Raw genomic sequence first — 17,655 nt, 5'->3', positions numbered from 1 at the left:
AAAGAGCCAAGGTTGCCTAATCCTGGTTTAGCCTATCACGATCTGTGTTGCCAGTTAGTGGGAAGCTAGTGACTTTCTGCCCTATATTGATAAATTAACTTCAAAGCCAACGGATGCAATATCTCAGGCATTTGAACATTCAGGTTTGAAACATGTAAAGTTGCATTTGTTCTGTATACGATCCTCTACAGCTGCACCCCTGTGATTTCCTTTGCAGATTACTCTGACTTCGAGGATAGCTCTCTTGACTACTTCGATAGGTGCTCCTCCCCCTTCACTCGGTCTTCTGGCAGCTCGCTGACGCTCCGCAGCACAACAACCGAGAAGAGCACGTCCTATCAGTACCCGAGGGCTATTTTATCTGTCGATCTCAGCGGTGAAAGTAGGTCTGCTTTATACTCTGTGATACTCTTTAAAACTGACATTCCATTTTCCTGTTAATTTAATCCAGGGGTCTTTCAAACTTGGCCCTTTTGTGACTTGTGGACTTCAACTCCCAGAATTCCTCAGCCAGCGTGCCACGCTGGCTGAGGAATTCTGGGAGTTGAGGTCCACAAGTCATAAAAGGGCCAAGTTTGAAAGACCCCTGATTTAACCCATTTGCAGAAAACACTTCCAAGGTTCATCATGCGTCACGTAGACTTCAGTAATCCAAACGAACGTAGCGTGGCATGACTTCTGCAAGGTTTCCATGTCCCTAATTATTGTGAATAGATTTCCCCTTCTTTAATATTCGTTTCTGGTTATTTCTCTGCTTCAGCTTAAAAAGTTTCTGAAAGAACAGTGCCCTAAATAACTTTAGGTGTTTTTGTTAATATAGTATTCGCCATGCGGAGAAGTATCCAAATAAATCTTATCTATTTTGGGATATAAGAAATAAACTATTTATTTTGAAGTCTCATGTTAGGACACAGAACATGGAATATAACAGAGTTGGAAGGGACCTTGGAGGTCTTCTAGTCCAACCCCCTGCTCGAGCAGGAGATCCTAAACCATTTCAAAAAGGTGACTATCCAGTCTCTTCTTGAAAGCCTCCAGTGATGGAACACCCACAACTTCTGAAGTCAACCCATTCCACTGGTTAATTGTTCTCACTGTCAGGAAATTTCTCCTTAGTTCTAGGTTGCTTCTCTCCTTGCTTAGTTTCCACTCATTGCTTCGAGGTTCCGATAGATGAGACCACAAGAAAATAATTACTCTAAGGCATTTGCATTCCTCACAGAATACTTTTGATGGCTACATAGTATGGGCACGGTCAAAGGTGGAACCAAGACTGAAGGTTCCCTCCCCCCAAGGTTACAAAGGAACAAGTTGACCTTCCCACTCCTGTTGTTGTTGTTAGTTGCGAAGTCGTGCCCGACCCATAGCGACCCCATGGACAACATTCCTCCAGACCTTCCTGTCTTCTACCACAAGGGTGTCAAACTCAATTTCATTGAGGGCCGCATCAGCATTGCGGTTGCCCTCTGGGGGGCGGGGGGTATGGCCTGGGTGGGTGCGGCCTACTGGGTGGGCATGGATAGAGTGGGTATGGCCTACTGGGTGGGCGTGGTTTCGGCAGGCAGCGGGGCGCTCTCATAGCGCCGAGAGGTTGAGCCGGGCAGTACAAAGCTTCCCAACTTTGCACCTTGCTGCCTGCTGAAACTGGGCAGGCTGGGGGCTAGGCAGCATTGCACTTCTCATCAGATTCGCGCCACCCAGCTCAGCTCTTGGCGCTGTGAGGAGAGTGCCCCGCTGTCTGCTGAAACCGGGCAGGCTGAGAGCTGGTAGGCCTCACGTTTCTTTTTGGATTTGCGCCGTCCGGCTCAGCCTCTCGGTGCTGTGAGGAGAGCGCCCCACTGCCTGCCGAAATCCCTCCCCCAGAACCCATCAAACCAGATAGGTGAAGTAGGTGAGGGCCATTTGCTGGCCACTTCCAGGTGATGGTGCATTTCTTCATTCCTCACAAAGGGTGACACCTCCCCAGCATGCACCCTGGGGGTGGGGCCGACGCGGCAGGGACTGGTTCTTTGCTGTTTCTAGACGGCCTTGTGGAGCTAAGACTGAATGCGTTTCAGCATAGATGGCCACCATAAAACTTTACGTTGGCTCCCAGCCGGCCTGGGCCAGGGCCAAGGCAGCAGGGGCCATTCCCTCACTGTTTCCAGGATGGCTTCATGGGCCACATGAAACCACTTCGCGGGCTGCATCCGGCCCCCGGGCCTTGTGTTTGACCTGTCTGCTCTACCATCTTCTGGAATCCATTTAAGCTCACACTTACTGCTTCAGTGACTCCATCCAGCCACCTCATTCTCTGTCGTCCCCTTCTTCTCTTGCCCTCCATCTTCTTCTTCTCTTGCCCACTCCTATAATATGTCACAAATCACAATACCCAATTATCTACTTTGGCAGGCTTTCTAACGGAAACTCCAGCCCGCCCAAACTTAGGTAGCTTGACCTTGGTTCCCACAAGAAAGTATTTGTTATGACCAAGCTAAAAGAACACATCTCCCTCCTCCCATCGCCGTGGCAACCGAAAAACGAGCCGAAGATGGCTGTGGCCAGGATTGTTTGAAGGTTTGACCCTTGTCTTGCCTTCAGGTGCTTTGCAAATAGGTTGTCCTTTTCTTCTTTGTGACAGCCTCCCAAATGTTGGAACGCTGCTATCACATCATCCCTAGTCCTTCTTTTATTTTATATATCATTGGTAAAGGCCTTATTTTACATTTTTACACCTCTTCATTCAACCCCCTCCCAAATCATATTGCAGACCTTTCTGATATGGAGTTTCTGGATGACTCTTCTACCGAGAGCTTGCTGTTGAGTGGCGATGAATATAATCAGGATTTTGATTCGACCAACTTTGAAGAGTCCCAGGACGAAGAGGACGCTTTGAACGAAATAGTCAGGTGTATCTGCGAAATGGATGAGGAAAATGGCTTCATGATTCAGGTAAGAACTCTGTGGTGGTTTGCTGTCAAATTTTGGTTGCAGTTTTCACCCAGTTACTCCACGTCACTAGGCAAGAGTAATTTATCCTGTCGTGGTTTATAGCAGGGCTTTTAAACCAGTGGTACGGGTACCACCTGTGGTACATTGGCACCTGGCAGGTGGTACGCGACCATCCTAGAAAAGTGGTAGCGGGGGAGGGGAATGAGCTGAACCGGTGGCAGCACTGCAGAAGCCTGAGCGAGAGATGGCTGGAGATGCAGGGCTGTCAGGGCTCAGCAGAAGCACCAGGATCAGCGACAGGCTCCAGTTGGAGCTCAGCACTGATCCTGGCACTTCTGCTGAGCCCAGAAGAAGAGCCGATCAGCTGGAATGTTGCAGCATCTCCAGGGTCTTGTGATTTACATTCAGATGCTTGGCAACCGATTCATATTTATGACGGTCACAGTGTCCCAGGGTCATGTGAAGTGACCAAAACCTGCTGCAACCACCCAGCAGACGGGGGAATAAAAACCAAACACCCCCCACCCCCGCTGCCAATCATCAACAGAAATGCTCACAACAGTGAAAACCTCAGACAGGAGGAAGAGAGCCGCCAGGTGGGCAGGCAGGTGTCTTGCTCGGCTGTGGCTTGGGGGGCACTTTTTTCAATGCCATTGTAACTTTGAACAGTCACTAAGCGAACTGTTGTAAGTCGAGGACTACTTGTACTTCATCGCTTTTTTCCTTTTGGTGGGGGTCATCAAGTTTTTGACACCTTGCTAGGCGACTGGTGGTACTCGGATGTTGCCATATCCTAAAAGTGGTACAATGGGTGAAAAGGTTGAAAAGCCCTGGTTTATAGGATGAATTCTAGGCTGGATTGATCCAGCAGATTTCTCCCAAGTTGCATTCTTAAGAAGTCTGTCTCCATTAGAGTGATTTCCCAGATGTTATTGCTAAAACAGTCATGGTTCAGACTGTGACAGCAAAAATATTACGAATGAATTTGTTTGCTTGTTACTGCTATGGTAGGGAAGCCAAATCTTTTCGTCTATACACGTAATAAGTGTTATAAAAATATGAGGTAGTTCAGCATTCCCCAGCCTTTCCAGGTTGGTGGACTGGCAAAAGGGGGTGGGATGGGGGAAAGAGGGGAGGGTTTTGTGTGAGAGGCAGGTGTGCATGCACGCAGCTTCATTTGTGTGAGCGGCGGGCTCGCGTGAGTTGGGCTGTGAGTGCCGGCTCCCGTTGTTCGTGTGAGTCAGGCCCGCCGTTCATGCTGCCCGGTTGCTATTAGGCCACAACCCGGTAGTGGGCTGTGGCCTACAGTTGGGGACCCCTAAGATAGTTGATCAGCACTTTGCCCAGGTAGCCGTATCTTTGAACTGTTGATAAATGAATGGTCATAAGTTGTGGAGTATCTGTACTAAAAGAACACTTGACAGTAAGAACCACAATTTGAATGTACGCGACAGAGTTAAAACCTGATGGATGTTTGATTATGCCTTTCATCTCCTGCATTCACTTCGCTGCTTGTTTTTAATCAATCCCACAGTGTGAAGAGTGCCTGTGTTGGCAACACAGCACGTGTATGGGATTGTTGGAAGACAGCATTCCAGAGCAATATACCTGCTACATTTGCAGGGATCCACCTGGTAAGAACACGTTTTCAAGTCCTTTTCAAACTCATTTCCAAGCTTTGCATTTCATGTTAATATTAGTATAAAGATCAGTGTCTACTCCTGTAATGTACCTAGGGCAGTGGTGGCGAACCTATGGCACGCGTGGCAGAGGCGGCACTCGAAGCCCTCTCTGTGGGCACGCGCGCCATGCCCCGGAGATGGCAACCGTCCTCTTCAACCAGCCGCCCGCTAACTTGCCGAGGTTCCACGTGGCCAGATGCATCCCAGCACCCATGCGCTTGCTGGCCTTTCTGTGCAGGGGGTGATGGTGTCAGGCAGCAGCCGTCCCGGTCCCTGCCTCGCCTTGCCCTGCGACATGGCACCCCCGCCCTGCCTCACCTCACCCCGCAGAACCAGCCTCCTGCCCATCGCCCCACCCACCAGAGACCCCTGGATCTCCCCCAACCCTGCCCGGCCCCCACAGGCATCCCTCCCCAGGAGCAACATCGAGCTGGCCGTGCCCATCCTGGCCATGCCCACCCATCTGCCATGACCACTGTAGCCACGCCTACTTGGCGGCCACGCCCACCCGGCAATATATAAGTGGGTTTTGGGTTGAGGTTTGGGCACTCGGTCTCTAAAAGGTTCTCCATCACTGATCTAGGGTGTACTTAGACCAGGGGTCTCCAACCATGCCCACTTTACGATTTGTGGACTTCTGCTCCCAGAATTCCTCAGCCAGCCATGCTGGCTGAGGAATTCTGGGAGTTGAAGTCCACAAGTCATAAAAGGGCCAAGGTTGGGGACCTCCGACTTAGACAGTTAGGCCTTCTATTATTGTTTTCCCGGGTGTACCCACAAAATAGTTCGGCAACTCACGTGCAACCTTTCCCTAAAAAACCAGCCTAATAAAACCTCTATTTACTGTATCCTCCTGCCAGGTGCCAGTAAGATAGTGTTTGTACTCTTGGGGTATTTATAATTCGCAATGTAATTTAGAGATTAGTCAAAAGTTTTAAATTGTAACTATGCCACTGGAACGGAATAAGTGTGCAGTAGTAAAGCCCCTCCTCTTCTCTTAGCTTGACTTTAATTTCTCGTACCGTCTGGAGTCCTAGATAGAAAAATATTTGACTTTTAAAAATGCGGCGGCCTCATCTGAAGTCATCAGAAGCAACGGTCTCTATAGCCATACAATATTGTTAAAGGGGCGCCACTGAGCGATAATAAATACATGCTGGTTGCCCAAACACAGATCACGTGACAGTAGGGATGCTGCCACGGTCATAAGTGTGAGAACTGGTCATAAGTCACTTTTTGCAGCGCTGTCGTAATTTGCGACGGTCATTAAATGAATGGCTGTAAGTGGCAGATTACTTGTCTCTGTTTTTGAAAGGGAACAGATTTCTCAAGCTTTTCAAAAATTGGTACATGTTTTGTATAGTGTGTACGTATGTTTTACGTTGTACATGTAGAACAGTGCACTCTTTTGTCCAAAATTTGTGATTATAATTTTTTGAATATTTTTCTTGGGTTCTTTGTGCTACTCTGCTGTGACCTGTCTTTGTATTTAGGGAACTCCTCTGGGTTTTAAACATTGAATGAGTGTATCAGGAATGTGTGAATGGACTTATGGGTATTTTAAATCCTGATAAGCAGAGAATTTTCAATTGTTTTAACAGCTTTTAACAGTTTGTTAAATAAATGCTTACTTCCCACTTGTACATTTTTCCTACTGGAATGTGATCTCTTTGGACCATAATCGGTCTAGGATAATTTTCTGGGAATTTTGGTAATATAATAAAAATCTCAACTCTCGTGTTTTGTCTAGGTCAGAGATGGAGTGCCAAATATCTCTGTGACAAAGACTGGTTGAATAATGGCCACATGTGTGGCTTGTCATTCTTAAAAGAGAATTATTCTCATTTAAATGCCAAAAAGATTGTGTCAACGCATCGCCTTCTGGCCGATGTCTATGGTGTTACAGAAATATTACATGGACTACAGCTGAAGATTGGAATACTAAAGTAAGCGTATCATGTAGTTCTGTCATTTCTATGCCTGCCTGCCTGCCCGCCCGCCCGCCCGCCCGCCCGTCCATCCGTCCATCCATCCGTCCATCCATATCTAGATATGTCTGTCTGTCTGTCTGTCTGTCTCTCTGTCTCTCTCTCTCTCTCTCTCTCTCTCTCTCTCTCTCTCTATCTATCTTAGCTAGCTAGCTAGCTAGCTAGCTAGTTATCCCATCTATATCTAGCTATCTATCATCTGTCCATCCATCCATCCACTGCAGTTGTTACCATTCAGTCATTAAGTGAATTGTCATTAAATGAATACCACGGTCCTTAAGTGAACACTGTGATCATTAAGCGAATTCATTGACTGCAGTGGACATATTTTTGCTGGAAACTGGAAGTAAATATTGGTTTCCGACAAAAAAAACATCGTAAATCACAGTCATGTGACCACAGGAGGCTGCAAATGGCCATAAATGTGAGCCTATTGCCAAGTACCAAAATATGACCAGGGGAAATGGTGTCCATTGGAGCTTTGAATCATGATTATAAATAGCCCCTGGGATGTCCATTATACCTTTGAATGGTCACTAAGTGGCCAGTTGTAAGTCGAGGATTACTTGTATATTGATATTACAGAGGATTGCCCTCCCAATCAATTATTTCTATTAATGACATAAACTGCTCGTTTTGAACAGTACATGGACATTTTAAATCAGTGTTTCTCAATCTTGGTGGCTTTAAGATGTGTGGACTTCAACTCCCAGAATTCTCCAGCCAGCCTGGAGAATAAAAGTTGCCAAAGTTGAGAAATGCTGCTTCAGGTGTTTCATCAGGGAAAACCACTCATTGTAATCAACATTTCATTTTTTTAAACTGAAATCTTAGGCATATTTTTTGGCTTCTTATCTATTCAGACAGTGCTTCTGTGACTTGGTGCCTTTATTAGTTTCACCCGCATTAATCTTTTTTTTTTTTTTTTTAACCCCAGAAATAAGCATCACCCTGATCTTCATCTCTGGGCTTGCACCGGTGTGCGGAAGGATCACGACCAAATCACTGTTGGAATAGAAAGAAGGGTCCTAAGTGTGCCCGAAGCCGTTAATCCCTCGGGAAGGACGTGTCATAGTCAAAACCATAAAGAGCCGCCTCGCTTAGCTCCAAAGATAGAAGAAACGTACATCAGAAGCGAACACAGTTATCAGAAACAGAGTTTTGGTCAGGATTGCAGAGCCGTTGTTGACCCCACCAGCAGCTCAGAGGACGACGACACCAGCAGTTTTGAACAGCACTCGGAGCGTCTCTTAGAAGAGAAAAACTGTTTACAGCGTTCATCCACAGAAGATGGTTTGGGCCATCAGGTAAATCAACCGCTTCATCCGTAGCACCTTTTAGAATTATGAAGACAAAAATGAGAGTCTTCCAACCCAGGGGGAACCCAATAGAAGTCCCATTCACGTCGTGTGTGCCGTGGCATTATCATGCAAATGAAGTGCATTATGGGATTTGTGTCATTTACCGTGTTTCCCCCAAAATAAGACCCGGTCTTACGGGTTTTGGGGGGCTTTTTGCCTCCAGAAGAGGCACCAGGTCTTATTTTCGGGGGCTGTCTTTTTTTTTTTTATAACAAGTTTTATTAAATTTTTCAATTTTTACATCCAAGTAATTAGGAAACATCGTGGTGATAGAGTAGTCAATAGTCCAATAACAGAGTCATTCATATAAGTAATAATAATAATAATAATAATAATAATAATAATAATAATAATAATAATAATAATAATAATAATAATAATAATAATAATAATAATAAAGTTGGAAGGGACCTTGGAGGTCTTCTAGTCCAACCCCCTGCTCAGGCAGGGAACCCTATACCGTTTCGGACAAATGGCTGCCCAGTCTCTTCTTAAAAACTTCCAGTGTTGGAGCATTCAACCGCTTCTGGAGGCAGGTTGTTCCACTGGTTAATTGTTCTAACTGTCAGGAAGTTTCTCCTTAGTTCTAAGTTGAGGTTACATCATTAAAGGTTCCCTCTCTATTTCCCTTAATTATTATATCATATTCAATTTAATACATTTCTTAGTAGCGCTCAATCAATCAATGCATTTATCAACACAATTTTAGTTATACATATCCAAGTCCTGTTTTTCAGTTTTACTTAGTTCCAATTAGCATGTTCCAATTTAGCCTTTAATAACCATAATGTTTAAACTTCGGGTAACCCTCATTTCATTACAAGATAATTATCACAGCTAGAGTACACATATTGTTCCAAAATTTAGGTTCTTGCCTTATTTCACTGATAACATTCTATTTCTCATCCTAATAGCTCCTCGTTTACTAATGAAATATCTTTCATTGTCACAAACCCATTTCCGTAGAACAGTTCAAAAGTATAATCTAACAATTAATTTTCATTTCCATTATAAATCTAAATACTAAATATTAAATCAATATCTCTAAAAATCTCCTTTTCCACTCACCTCGCAGTGGCAGCACCGACAGCCCTGCCTGGCTGACCCACTTCTTCTGCGGCCAATGGAGCAGCTTCATTCTGCAGCGGAGAATGGATCTCCGGCCTGCCTTTTGCCATCAGAGGCCTTCTGGAAAGGCATCTGCATCCAAGAACTGAGCTAAGGATTAAATCCATAGCTCGGTTCTCGGCTGCAGAGGCCTTCCGGAAAGGCCTCTGACGGCAAAAGGCAGGCTGGGGGGATGCCGCAGAAGAAGTGGGCCGGTGAGGAGAGGCAGGTGTCAATTCATGGAAAGCCTGGTAAGTGGGTGCGGGGCGCGTGGGGCAGCTCCAGCCCTCCACCCTTGCCCTAGCTTGATTTTTAGGCGTGCGCCTTGCCCCAAAACTAGGGCTTATTTTTGGGGTAGGGCTTATATTAGGCCCATCCCCTATGATAGTGATGGCGAACCTTTTAGAGACCGAGTGCCCCAAAATTGGCCTTGCCCCTGCTCCACCCCCTGTCCCGCCCCTGCTCCGCCCCCCACCCTGCCTGCCCGCAGGGCCACTCATCGCCTCCAGGGCCTGCCGCAGATCGCCCAGCAGCACCATGGCAGCCATGCCCTCTGCCTGCGCCCTGCAGCATCAACTGTGCACGATGGGGCGTGAGGGCAGAATCTTGTCTACGCTGCCTGGCTGCCGTGTCCTTAACTGCACTGCTCTGCGTGAGCCACGCTCAGGGGCGACCCTTCTCCAGGAGGGCTGCTGGTGAGGTGGGTGTCATGCGGGGAGGTGAGGTGGGGCAACGGCATGTGTGCCCACAGAGAGGGCTCCAAGTGCCGCCTCTGGCACCCATGCTATAGGTTCGCCACCACTGCCCTGTGATCAACCTAGGGCTTATTTTCGGGGTAGGTCTTACTTTTGGGGAAACACGGTAGGTGATAATTCCATGACAAAAACATTGCTCCCCATGTTCCCCTTGCCTTCACCACTTAAATATCAACAAACATGTTCATGCATCTGACAAACGGAACTTGAATCTATGTAAGTTTATAAAATTATAAATTAATATTTTCTGAGAGGCCGTCAGCGCTCTCCGTTTAGTTGTTTTCTCGCAGACGTTTCATAACCCAAATTAAGTAATATCACTGGTGCTATTTTGTTTTTTAAGAAGCATCATCAGTGCTATTTCTCCCCCCCCAATTTTTTTTTGTTTGCTTTTTCTGTAACACACTAGTTGAGTGAAATATGCTGATAGACAAAAAGAGCTTAGAAAGAAGAACTGAAATGATGCTTCCCGTTGTTCACCAAGGATGCAATCAGAAATCAGAAATGTTATTGTATGCAGTGATGGCGAACCTTTTAGAGACCGAGTGCCCAAACTGCAACCCAAAACTCACTTATGCATCGTTGTATGCCGAGTGGGTGTGGCCCATTGGGTGGGCATGGCCCATTGGGTCGGCGTGGCCCATTGGGTGGGTGTGGCCCATTGGGTGGGCGTGGCCGCGATGGTAACGGCAGACTGGGTGGGACTAAAAAGTTCAATCAATCAATTCCAACTTTGCAAGATCTTTTTTTTCCCTGCAAGAAGTTGAAATTGACTGATTGAACCTTTTTTTTTTTTTGCATACGGCGGCGGCGGCCTAAAGCGAAAAGGTTTTATAAAACCCAGCTGAAGGCCTAGGACTGGGGCGACGCCACGCGTGCCCACAGAGAGGGCTCTGAGTGCCGCCTCTGGCACCCGTGCCATAGGTTCGCCACCACTGGTATAGAGAAATCAATGTAGATAAATAAGAGAAATCGCTTCCTTAATTTTGGAAGCATTTATGAACAAGGTTAGAAATTTCTCATCTTGAAAGATTGGAAGAAGAGTTTAATGGGTGGTTCTGGTTTGTCCTCAGGGGAACAACTATCCAGGAAAAGAGATTGTCACTGCGTGGGCAAAAGGAATAGACCAAATAGGGAAGCCAGCCTGTAAGGTGGTCCTTGACCATTCTTTTAGTGACCATTTGAAGTTACAATGACAATGAAAGCAGTGATTTATGATGGTTTTTCACACTTATCATCTTTGCAGCATACCCACCATCATGTGATCAAAACTCGGACGTTTGGCCGGTATTTATGGGGTCATGTGATCACCTTTTGTGACTTTCCAAGAAACAAAGTCTACACGGAAGCCAGATTCAATTAACAACCATGTTGCTAACTTAACAACTGCAGTGATTCACTTAACAGTCGTAGCAAGAAAAGTCATACAATGGAGCATATTTCACTTACCAACTATTTAGGCTTTCTTGCTTCTCAATCCTTATCCAAATGGGAGCAGCTTCTGCTGTGGAATTGGTACAAAAAGGTTTTCTTCTGTTCATGAATCTGGCCTTGGGATGGGAAGAGAGAGAAAGAATCAAAGAGTGATTGGTGATACTTCTACATGTGATTGGGCATTACAGAATTTAGTGGAAAGTTTTTGAGCATCGCTGTGCCTTTTGGCCATCAAGTTTTATATAACCAGAAGGTTGAGAGGGACTAGTTCATGAACCTTGACAATCAGACTGCTCCCATTGTGTTGTTTCCACATGGTTGGAGAGCTGAATTAGCAAAACCTTGGGTGGATTTCTTATTTCTGTCACTGATCACTGGTATGTGAAGAACCACTATGGTCAGCCAGAAATTCCTGCACTAATATTTCTGAATAGCAGGAACTGCGCAAAAACCCTCTTGTTCTTCTGTGGTGGTGAAGTGATTTTTGCCTCATTTTATGACCTTTTACTGCCATGGTTGTGAAGTGAATCGCTACAGTTGTTAAGTTAGTAACCCGGTTGTTAAATGAATCTGGCTTCCCCATTGGCTTTGCTTGTTAGAAGGCCCCCAAAATGTCCCAAAGTTTCTTTTTCCAGAAGGCAACTGGAACAATAATAATAATAATAATAATAATAATAATAATAATAATAATAATAATAATAATAATAATAATAATAATAATAATAATAATAATAATAAAGTTGGAAGGGACCTTGGAGGTCATCTAGTCCAACCCCCTGCTCAGGCAGGAAACCCTATACCAGTGGTGGCGAACCTATGGCACACGTGCCAGAGGCGGCACTCAGAGCCCTCTCTGTTGGCACGCATGCCACCGCCGCCAGCAGCAGGTCCATCAGGCTGCCACTGCTGCTCGGAGCAGGAGCCCCGACCAGCACAAAGGAGGCAAAGTGGCCGACCAGCAAGCGCGAGTAGAGGTGATAGAGTAGAGGTCACCAACCATTGTCGATTGGTGGACTGGAAGAAAAGGGAGGGAGAAGCATTTTACATGCGTGCATGCGCGCACGGGGCCGCGAGCACGCACACGCTGCAAATGGGGCGGGGCTAGTGCCTGCGTGATACTCAGTAGCCCTGCCCCGTTTTTGCGTGGTGGAGAACCTTGTATCTGCACCCCGCGGTGCGGTGGCGGCCGTTTTTGTGCCTTGCAGCACGGTGGCCCATTTTTGCGCCCCCGGTTTTTGCGTGCCAGAGGCAGCACTCGGAGGCACCTCCCTGCCCCCCCCCCACAAGGGCAGCACAATGCTGATGCGGCCCTGGCACTTTGCGATAAATAAGTGGGTTTTGGCACTCGGTCTCTAAAAAGTTCGCCATCACTGCCCTATACCATTTCAGATAAATGGCTGTCCAGTCTCTTTTTAAAAACTTCCAGTGTTTCTTGGTTCTTTTTTTTTCTCCTTGAAAACATTTCACTTCTCATCCAAGAGGTTTATAACTGAAGAAGCTTCTTGGATGAGAAGCCAAATGTTTTGAAAGGGAAAAAACCCCCCAAGAAAGTCCAGTTGCCTTTTGGAAAAAGCAACTTTGGGACAACCATGACTTGGATGACTAGAATTTCCATCGTCGCAAAAGGTGATCATGTGACCCTGGGACACTGAAACCATCGTAAGTACATGCCAGTTGCCAAGTGTCCTCATTTTGATCACATGGCCACGGGAATGCTGCAACACTCATAATAAGGGTGATAAACGGTCCTAAGTTACTTTTTTTCAGTGCCATTGTAACTTCAAACGTTCACTGAACACAGTGGTTGTGAGTTGAGAACTTCCTGCAACCTGCTTTAACTGATTCTCTTTGCCGTGGAGGAATTGCCTTAGTTGACCCCCGTTTCTGCTGAGTCACTCAGAAGCAGCAGATCTATTTCATCTCCCTGAAAAGGCCACTTGAGGGTCGCCGATGTTGCATAACTGTTTTGATAACCTGATTCTCTTTTGCGGTAACTGCACAGAAGCATTCAGCCGAAGGGAACACCGTGTTCGTATTCAACGAAAGAAAAGGAAACGAGGAGCACGTGGACACTCGTCTTCAGTGGCAGCTAAACCTCCTCACCCACATAGAAAATGTGCAGAATGAAGTCACTAGTAGAATGGACCTGATTGAAAAGGAAGTCGATGGTAACTATTTTAAGGCCGAGCTTAACGCTGACATTCTCTCTTTCCCAAACTCTTTTATTTGGGTATACCGAACAGGTATAAAATGTGCTGGACAAAATAAATTTGGGGGTTTTAGCACGAGACCCAAAGACGTAGACGTGCCCGTGTGTGCTTGGTCTGGGGTTTGCCAAGTTCTTTATCCCATCTGGCTTTTTACATTAAAACAAGTCTAGATATAAAATTTCTCCTGTCTAAAACAATTTTTTTTATTTTACTCAGTTGATTTTTATCCCATCTTTATTGCTTTTTATAAGTAACTCAAGCAGCGAACATATCCAACACACCTTCCCTTCTCCTATTTCCCCCCCCAAACAACAATCTTGTGAGGTGGGTTGGGTTCTGAGAAAATGACTAGCCCAAAGTCATCCATCTGGCTTTCATGCCTAAGGCAGCGCTAGCACTCACAGTCTCCTAGTGATTGGCCCAAGGTTACCCATCCAGCCTTCATGCCTAAGGCAGGACAAGAACTCACTGTCTCTGGTGATTGGCCTAAAGTCACCCATTCAGCCTTCATGCCTAAGGCAGGACTAGAACTCAGTCACCCTGTGATTGCCCCAATGTCACCCAGTTGACTTTCATACTCATAGTTTCCTGGTTTCTAGGCCAGCACCTTCACCACTACACCAAACTGGCATACAAAATGGATGCCGCTGGAATGCCACACAACAAAGCACTTGAATTACCTTTGTTCCTAGGAAGGTCTCTAGAGCCCAGAAGATAAAAACAATAGCCTGTTCTAATTCAATTCTTAGCTTGGAAGTGTGCAAAAAATAGAGAGTCATCTTGGATGAGAGAGGAGGCTAGAGAAAGAGCTGTGGTGTCCCTGATAGCAGCTATTTTGTGCGCGGCAAACTACCCCATCAGCCATTTTGTGAGTGCACCCAGAGAATGTGCTTACCAGAGGTACCCGGCATCCATTTTGCCAAGAATACTATAGGATATTCTACTGCCCCTGTCTTCACATTGGGTTTGTGCTCCGTGACCAGTACAGAAGTTGATTGCCTGACATGGCTGATTTGCCTCTTTCGTTTGCTGGAAACAAAAAACTACACTTATAATAATAATAATAATAATACTAGTAAAGTTGGAAGGGACCTTGAAGGTCATCTAGTCCAACCCCCTGCTCAGGCAGGAAACCCTATACCATTTCGGACAAATGGCTGTCCAGTCTCTTCTTAAAAACTTCCAGTGTTGGAGCATTCACCGCTTCTGGAGGCAGGTTGTTCCACTGGTTAATTGTTCTAACTGTCAGGAAGTTTCTCCTTAGTTCTAGGTTGCTTCTCTCTTTGGTTAGTTTCCATCCGTTGCTTCTTGTCCTGCCTTCAGGCGCTTTGGAGAATAGCTTGACTCCCTCTTCTTTGTGGCATATTGGAAGAATGTTATCATGTCACCCCTAGTCCTTCTTCTCATTAAACTAGACTTACCCTACAAGCCATGTGTCTTTTCACTGCTCTTCTGAACCACAAATTCAGGTTCTGGTTCAAAAAAGTCAAAAATGGCCATGGTGAAGTTGTGTGTGATCAAAGCCCTTTCCTTTTTCGTGTGTGCAACACTATTTTGACTCTTTTTTTTTTTTACTATCCCCCAGGGGTTATGCCTGTTCAAATGGAATCTCTATTTTCCACCCAGCCTAGAGATGTCAATTCAATTTTCAATTCAGCAACACTTGAACATAAATCCTTGGTTTCTTCAAAAAACTTACTGCCTTAACTGATTTGGAATATTTCTTTTTCTGCTAGATTGTTCTGGATGATGGGGTGGGGTGGGTGAAGGGGTAGGACAGTATTTCTCAACCTTAGCAACTTTTAAGAGGTGTGGACTTCAGTTCCCAGAATTCTGATTGAAGTCCAGTTATCTTAAAAAAAAAAAAAAACTGTGTGGCCCACTTACCTTAAAAAAAAAAAAAAAAAACTGCGTGCATTTCAATTCCAGGAATTCCCCAGTCAGCATAACCTGGAATTGAAGTCCACACCAGTTTTTTAAGATAAGTGGGCCACACAAGTTGGTTTGTTTTCTTTTTTGAAGATAAGTAGACTTCAACTCCCAGAATTCTGGGAGTTCAAGTCCACTTATCTTAAAATTGCTAAGGTTGAGAAACATTGGCGTACAATGAATTCCTGAGCCAGCATGCCTCAGCTTGGAAATCTCTCCCTTTCCCCTCAGCACAGCTGGCTCAGGAATTCTGTGAGTTGAAGTCCACAAGTCATAAAAGAGCCAAAGCTACCTACCCCTGGTCTATACCAGGGGCCTTCAAAGTTGGCCCTTTTACGACTTGTGGACTTCAACTCACAGATTGGCACGCTGGCTGAGGAATTCTAGGAGTTGAAGTCCACCTGGTCTGTACAAAGGGGTGATGCCACATGGCTACCCTCCTCTATCATGTTTTGAACAGAGGATTACAGGTAGTCCTCAACTTACAACCATCCGTTTAGTGACTGTTCAAAGTGACAACAGCACTGAAAAAAAAATGTAATTTAACAACCAGTCCTCACACTTACCAACTGTCATAGCATCCCGGCAGTCACACCATCAGAATTTGGTCTTTTGGCAACCAGCAAGTGTTCACAATGGTCTCGTATGATTTTGCCATTTACGATCTTTCCAGCCAGCTTCTGACAAGCAAAGTACCAATGGAGGGAGCTGGATGGACTTAACAACCGCCCGACTTAACAACTGTAGTGATTTTGCTTAACAGTTAACGGCACAAGAGGTTCTAAAATGGAGCATGACTATCCGAACAACTGCCTTACTTAATAACAGAAACTTGACCCTCGGTTGAGGACTACCCTGAACCAACCTAGAACTCGGGAGAAATTTCCTGACAGTGAGAACAATTAATTGATGGAACGACTTGCGTCCAGAAATTGTGGGTGCTCCAACACTGGAGGTTTTCAAGAAGAGATTGGATTTGTCTGAAATGGTACAGGTAGCCCTTGACTTATAACAGTTCATTTAGTGATCGTTCGAAGTTACACCGACACGGAAAAAAAGGGAGTTATGACCATTTTTTCACACTTACATCCCCACGGTCACGTGATTTCCATCCAAGTACTTGACAAGCGGTTCCTATTTATGATATTGGCAGTGTGCCGGGGTCACGTGATCTCCTTTTGCGACCTTCTGACAAGCAGTGTGAGTGGGGAAGTCAGATTCACTTAACGGCTGTGTCGCTAACTTAACAACTGCAGTGATTCGCTTAGCAAACGTGGCAAGAAAAGTGATACATTGAGGCAAAACTCGCTTCACAAATTTCTCACTTAGCAACATAAATTTCAGGATCAATTGTGGTCGTAAGTCAAGGACTGAACTGCTTAGGATCTCCTGCCTGAGCGGGGGATTGGACTAGAAGGCTTCCATGGTCCCTTCCAATTCTGTTATTTTGTTATTCTGTATTGATTATTCTAAATAAATAATAATAATAATAATAATAATAATAATAATAATAATAATAATAATAATAATAATAATAATAATAATAATAATAATATAAAGTTGGAAGGGATCTTGGAGGTCATCTAGTCCAACCCCCTGCTCAGGCAGGAAACCCTATACCATTTCGGACAAAAGCCTGTCCGGTCTCTTCTTAAAAACTTCTAGTGTTGGAGCATTCAACCGCTTCTGGAGGCAGGTTGTTCCACTGGTTAATTGTTCTCACTGTCAGGAAGTTTCTCCTTAGTTCTAGGTTGCTTCTCTCCTTGATTAGTTTCCATCCGTTGCTTCTTGTCCCGCTTTCAGGTGCTTTGGAGAATAGCTTGACTCCCTCTTCTTTGTGGCAGCCCCTGAGATACTGGAACACTGCTATCCTGTCCCCCCCTCGTCCTTCTCTTCGTTAAACTAGACATACCCAATTCCAGCAACCGTTCCTTATATGCTTTAGCCTCCAGTATCACCGTGCATAATAGGCTTTTCATCTCTCTCTTTTTTTTGTTTTGTCCCTGTACAGTTTTAGAAAGCTGGCTGGATTTCACCGGAGAGTTGGAGCCCCCCGACCCCCTCGCCCGTCTGCCTCAACTCAAGCGCCGGATTAAACAGCTCATCTCTGACATGGGCAAAGTCCAACAAATTGCCACCCTCTGCTCCGTATGACGAAAGGAAAGATGAAGGAATGCACGCAGGCAGTCAGGCTCCGACGATGGGTTTCTTCTGATTCACCAGGTTCACATAAAAGAGTACTTTTTTTAAAAAAAAAA

General features: G+C 45.4%; 1 protein-coding gene across 1 annotated transcript in view; it reads left to right on the top strand.

Moving 5' to 3' along the window:
• LOC107298379 (PHD finger protein 20-like protein 1) overlaps nucleotides 1-17,647 on the top strand; it is a gene marked incomplete at its 5' end in the record, with an annotated part of 24,714 nt that extends 7,067 nt beyond the window's left edge. Inside the window, 7 exon segments of the mRNA XM_015827754.1 lie at nucleotides 218-382; nucleotides 2,750-2,931; nucleotides 4,466-4,565; nucleotides 6,364-6,559; nucleotides 7,539-7,908; nucleotides 13,261-13,426; nucleotides 17,409-17,647. Of these exon segments, the coding sequence (XP_015683240.1) occupies nucleotides 218-382; nucleotides 2,750-2,931; nucleotides 4,466-4,565; nucleotides 6,364-6,559; nucleotides 7,539-7,908; nucleotides 13,261-13,426; nucleotides 17,409-17,551 (1,322 nt within the window).
• Nucleotides 17,648-17,655: the final 8 nt, after the last annotated feature.

This window comes from Protobothrops mucrosquamatus, unplaced genomic scaffold (assembly GCF_001527695.2).
Source record: "Protobothrops mucrosquamatus isolate PMUCROS unplaced genomic scaffold, P.Mucros_1.0 scaffold3930, whole genome shotgun sequence".
NCBI classification, from domain to species: Eukaryota; Metazoa; Chordata; class Lepidosauria; order Squamata; family Viperidae; genus Protobothrops; species Protobothrops mucrosquamatus.
Note: the sequence above shows the minus strand (reverse complement) of the source record. Positions and strands in the feature narration are given on the sequence as shown.